This window comes from Euleptes europaea, chromosome 5 (assembly GCF_029931775.1).
Source record: "Euleptes europaea isolate rEulEur1 chromosome 5, rEulEur1.hap1, whole genome shotgun sequence".
Classification (NCBI taxonomy): domain Eukaryota; kingdom Metazoa; phylum Chordata; class Lepidosauria; order Squamata; family Sphaerodactylidae; genus Euleptes; species Euleptes europaea.
The window spans coordinates 42858344-42863734 of NC_079316.1; the positions used below are offsets into that span (position 1 = coordinate 42858344).

Here is a 5391-nt window from a genome sequence, read left to right on the forward strand (position 1 = left end):
ATTCAAATAATAATAATAATAATAATAATTACAGGCATTACAAGTGTTACTCCTCTGAAGATGCCTGCCACAGCTGCTGGCGAAACGTCAGGAAAGAAAATACCAAGACCACGGTCACACAGCCCGGATAACCTACAGGAACCAAAGCTTCCTGGAACCCCATCTTCTAATTTTCAAGCAGGTTACTCTTGCTGGGCTATGCCCTGTAATTAATCCTTTGTGACTGGATGACTTCTGCACATGTACAGAAGCTCTCTTTTTTATGGTTTAGGATGAGACGTTTGTTTTTTTCCCTTGTTAAAAGGGTATCTGGAGTTGCTTATATAGAGTTCACTGACACAAGAAGTAGTAATGAATATATTGTAGATGGCTTTAAAAGGGAACTAGGCAAATAGATGCAGGATAGACTGACCAACAGCAATTAGCCATGACAGGTAGATTAAACCTGCTGGAGCCCTAGTGGCTGGTAAGCAAGAACAGGGGAAGGCTGTTCATTTGTTGCCTTCATTTCCCGCTTGCAGGCTCCCCAGATGCATCTGGTTGGCCATTGTGCAAATCCACATGGTGGATGAGCTGAATCCTTTCAGCAATCCACCTGGGCTTTTCTTGGGTTCCCGACTCCCAACCCAATTACGATGAGTCAGCACCTTCTGAGTTTTGTGGGGTTGATTTCTACAAACAGAATTTATGATGGGGAATGTGGAGCTCCACTAGCATTGCCAGGTCTTCCCGGGCCACCTGTGGGAGATGGTGGGGTAGGACTGCCACATCCAGGTTGGGAAACTGGATGGAGCCTGGGGAGGACAAGGACCTCAATGAGGTACAATGCCATAGAGCCCACCCTTCAAGGCATCCAGTTTCTCCAGGGGAACTGATCTCTGTAGTCTTGAGATAAGATGTAATTCCAGGGGATCCCCAGATCCCACATGGAGGGTGGCATCCCTAACCTGCCCTGTGAACAGTTTCAAAGTAGGTGTCTTGTGTGTTGTCTTCAGTTCCTGCACCTGCTGTTCCTACTCTAAATTGGGACTGCATGGGACATGCACAAGGAACTTCACTCCCTCCCCAGTGGAATTAACCTGAAGTGAAACTGCTCAAGGATGGAACAGATTGGCCTGTTGTGTGAAAGTTTAGGCTGTCCCTGCATTGAGTAGCGGGTTGGACTAGATTGCCCCTTCCAGTTCTATGTTTCTATGAAATGCTGTCATCTGTCTATAGGCCTCACACTTACCCTTCTCACCATAAATTAAATAAATTGCATAGTGAGTTCAGTACCACTGAGAAATAAATGGTACATAGAAAAATTATTGCAAAAATCTACAAATAAAACATTTTCCCACAGCAAGTCCTCTTTTGGATTGAGAGCTGGCTGAAAAATAGGAAGCAGAGAGTAGGAATCAATGGTCAGTTCTCACAATGGTGGGATATGAGCAGTGGGGTGTCTCAGGGATCTGTGTTGGGACCGGAGGTTTTCAACCTGTTCATCGATTACCTGGAGTTGGGGTTAAACAGTGAAGTAGCCAAGTTTGCAGACGACACCAAATTATTTAGGGTGGTTAAAACAAAATCGAGATGTGAAGAACTCTAGAAGGATCTCTGCATACTGGAAGAATGGGCATTAAAATGGCAAATGAGATTCAATGTGAGTAAGTGTAAAGTGATGCATATTGGGACAAAAAATCCCAACTTCACATATACACTGATGGGATCAGTGCTGGCAGCAACAGACCAAGAAAGGGATCTTGGTGTGGTAGTGGATAGCTCAATGAAGATGTCAACCCAGTGTGTGGCTGCTGTAAAAAAGGCAAATTCCATGCTGGCCATAATTAGACGAGGAATAGAGAATAAAACTTCTGATATCATACTGCCCTTGTACAAATCTATGGTGAGACCACACTTGGAATACTGTGTACAGTTCTGGTCACCACACCTAAAAAAGGATATTACAGACCTTGAGAAGGTGCAGAAAAGCGCAACCACAATGATTAGGGGACTAGAGCAACTGTCCTATGGGGAGCGGTTAAGACGCTTAGGGCTGTTTAGCTTGGAAAGAAGGTGGCTGAGGGGAGACATGATAGAGGTCTATAAAATTATGCATGGTTTGGAGAGAGTGGACAGGGAGAAGTTTTCTCCCTCTCCCATAATACTAGAACACGGGGTCATCTGCTGAAGCTGGAGGATGAAAGATTCAAAACAGATAAAAGGAAGTATTTTTTCACGCAACACATAGTTAAATGGTGGAACTCCCTGCCCCAGGATGTGGTGATGGCTGCCAGCTTGGAGGGCTTTAAGAGGGAAGTGGACATATTCATGGAGGAGAGGGGTATTCATGGCTATTATTTAGAATGGATACTTGTCATGCTGCATACCTATTCTCTCTAATATCAGAGGAGCATGCCTGTTATTTTGGGTGCAGTGGAACACAGGCAGGATGGTGCTGCTGCAGTCATCTTGTTTGTGGCTTCCTAGAGGCACCTGGTTGGCCACTGTGTGAACAGACTGCTGGACTTGATGGGCCTTGGTCTGATCCAGCAGGGCCTTTCTTATGTTCTTATGTTCAATTTAGAAAATTTGTTCACATGAAGAGGTGCTGTATCCAAATATTTTCCCATAAATATTCCTTCCAAAATAAAGATTCATAGGCATTTTCAAAAGTTAACAGCATTCGAATCAAAGAATTATTTATTTGGTTTGCAGATATAATATAATATAATATAATATAATATAATATAATATACATATTAAGTATAGATAATCTGTTAAAATAGAAGTTATGCTAGAATCATTAGTATTTAAAAAACAAACAAACAAACACGAGAAGCTGCATGCTTGATACAAAGGAAGCCTTGTAACAACACAGTTGTTAAGCAAGTAATTTTGGTGTTTCTTGGCAACAGTAAAACTCAATCAATCTCTGAGCTCTGGGATTAGCCCAGCGAGTTAGTGCTCATGGTATGGGACAGCATATCCAAGAGTATTTCCAAGTGGCTGGTGAGCAAAGAAGCTTCTAGCCATCTCGTTGATTCTGTGGTATGCTCCCAAGGTCCGGAAGTACTCCACATATGACCAGAAATCATTGGCCGAGAAAGGCCAGTAAGGCATACCTGCAGGTTCTCTGTAAGGGTCTAAAATAAAATAATAGAATTATCTTAATGTATGACATTTTCAATAAACAAAGCTTGATATGAGGACCCAAGACTCCTGAAATGGGTATCTTTCATTTTATTCCATACGGTTGGTGTTAACCGTTACCAGTCAATTTGATAGAACATTAGTCCCGTACTTAATTTATAGCCTGCCTTTCTCACTGAGATTCAAGGTGGATTACAAAATATAGAAAATAGAAAACAGCTGCTGCTATGTGTGGTTTTTTCCTGTCCTGTGAATGCACCAACCCATTAATGGAACAAAAGACATGATAACAATTTGTTTTTCATAATTTCATAACTTTGAAGTAGTTTGCCTACAATGTAACAACGTCTAGAGAAATGCATTGGTTTTTAATGCCTGAGCACTACAGATGTCCAGAGATGATGGTATAATTTGGAGAGAGTGAAGGAAAAAGGTAGCAGAACTAGAACACATTAAAATCTGAATCATAAACCACAGCAGACCTTTAAAATGCGGTGTAAATCCAAATAACCCCATGAATATGAACTGTACAACATAATACCTGAATTTCAATTTTGGACTGGATGTGGGACATCATTAACTTTTAATCAAAGTTGTGCTGCACATTCATTTAATGTTCTCACTTTCGGGGAAGTCACTGGCTTAGTGGTTCTAAACATCAGTACAGTTGTGTGCATGTGGTTCTTGTTTCAGCAGGGGCTACATCCATCAGAAATCTCCTCCCTTCAGCAGCATTGCAGTACATGGCATTTTGTGCTGTGATTTCATGATTCACCTTTATTTATTTATTTTCATTTGTTAAAGCATTTATATCCCATTTTTCCTAGTGGTTCAAGGCGGCTTACAATAATAGTTAAAAAAAACATCCCCAGCTAAAACCAACAATAAAATAGCAAACCCCAAATTTTCCCCTCTCCCCCCCCTTAAAAGATGCCTGCCATTCAAACCCCCCCAAAAGCCCTGGCAAAAGCTTCACTTTTTATGGAAACTTTGTGACCCCTATTGCAAAGGTGTATATAGTTTTGAGCCTATTAAATCCAAAGTTTATGACATTTTCCCAGGGTCTGATCTCACTCCCTCTGAAATCAACAGAAGTCTCTCTTCTGACATCAACGAACTACTGAACAATGTATTTGGAAAGATTCCCAGTATAGGTTTGGGGTTGGGGGTGGAAAAGAGAGCTTTAAAAACTTTACCGTCTTCATCTTCAATAGGCCTGGCATCTGCAAATAAGCAAGAGATTCATCACCACTGGATCTCTAACGGAAAGATTTTGCAGAGCAAATACCTGATCTGTCACCCAAAAACAAACAGCCAAGCTTCTCATGTCTAAACTGTCTGAATAAAGACTCTTCTGTTCTCCCCCTCACCTAGTGTAGACCTCTATAATTTCTGCTAATGAGGGAGTTAGATGTTAATTACATTCAAATACCCTTTAATAGCAAGACTATATGCAAAGAGCAGAGCACTGTTCAGGTGTGAAAAATCATACCAAAGGAGATATATTTAACTATAACAATCAAGATACCTGTCAGTGCATTCACCAACATACAGACGCAGGCTATGCCCACAGACACTAACTTCATCTTTCCTGGGATTTATGATTTTTCTTTCTGAAGTATAATCTGTATGGATGAAAAATATCAGAATATAGCAAGGCTAAAATTAGTTGCATATTTACATTATATAAATGTAAATAGAGTGATATATACATTACATTATATATAAACATTATTCTTTTTTTCCTTTTCCAGATGTTACGTAAATTCAAAATTTTACCTGCACCAGTATGAAATGTAATGCCTTGAAAGCACTTACTACTGTGGTTGATTTTAGCTTCGCCTCAGGAATTACTTTTTCCCTCTTTCCCTCAGATCTGGAGAGGTCTGTAGTTTTGAGTCCGTTGCAAGATCCTGAATGAGCTTCTATTACTTTCAAATAGCTGTACTGTTTAAAGGAGACTGGAGGGGAGTTTGTTAGGGAAGGAACGTCACATCTTTAGCACACCAATCTGCCTTTTTCATCCTCATCTTCAGATGTTTGCAGCGTGATCCAAAGATGATTTGCTAAACTAGCACAGGCATGGCAGTGGTGGGACTGCCTGACTGTTTCACTAGTGCAAGATTTAAAATCGTGACATTACTTTAGAGTTTTCCTGTCCTAATAGTATCCTATCCAGTTGTCGACTACACACGATCCATGGCCAGAAACACTGTTACAATAAGACCTGTGGATTGGATCCTGACAGGTTTCCTTTGG

The 5391-nt window shown here is 40.8% G+C and overlaps 1 protein-coding gene across 1 annotated transcript; it reads right to left on the minus strand.

The window, feature by feature from the left end:
* Positions 1–2768: 2768 nt before the first annotated feature.
* OTOS (otospiralin) lies at positions 2769–5094 on the minus strand. Its single transcript, XM_056850168.1, has 4 exons — positions 4987–5094; positions 4661–4757; positions 4329–4355; positions 2769–3125 (listed from the first exon to the last, which is right to left on the minus strand). Exons 2-4 carry the CDS (start codon positions 4716–4718, stop codon positions 2941–2943), a joined length of 270 nt encoding a protein of 89 aa, XP_056706146.1. The 5' UTR covers positions 4719–4757; positions 4987–5094; the 3' UTR covers positions 2769–2940.
* Between the last annotated feature and the right edge of the window lie 297 nt (positions 5095–5391).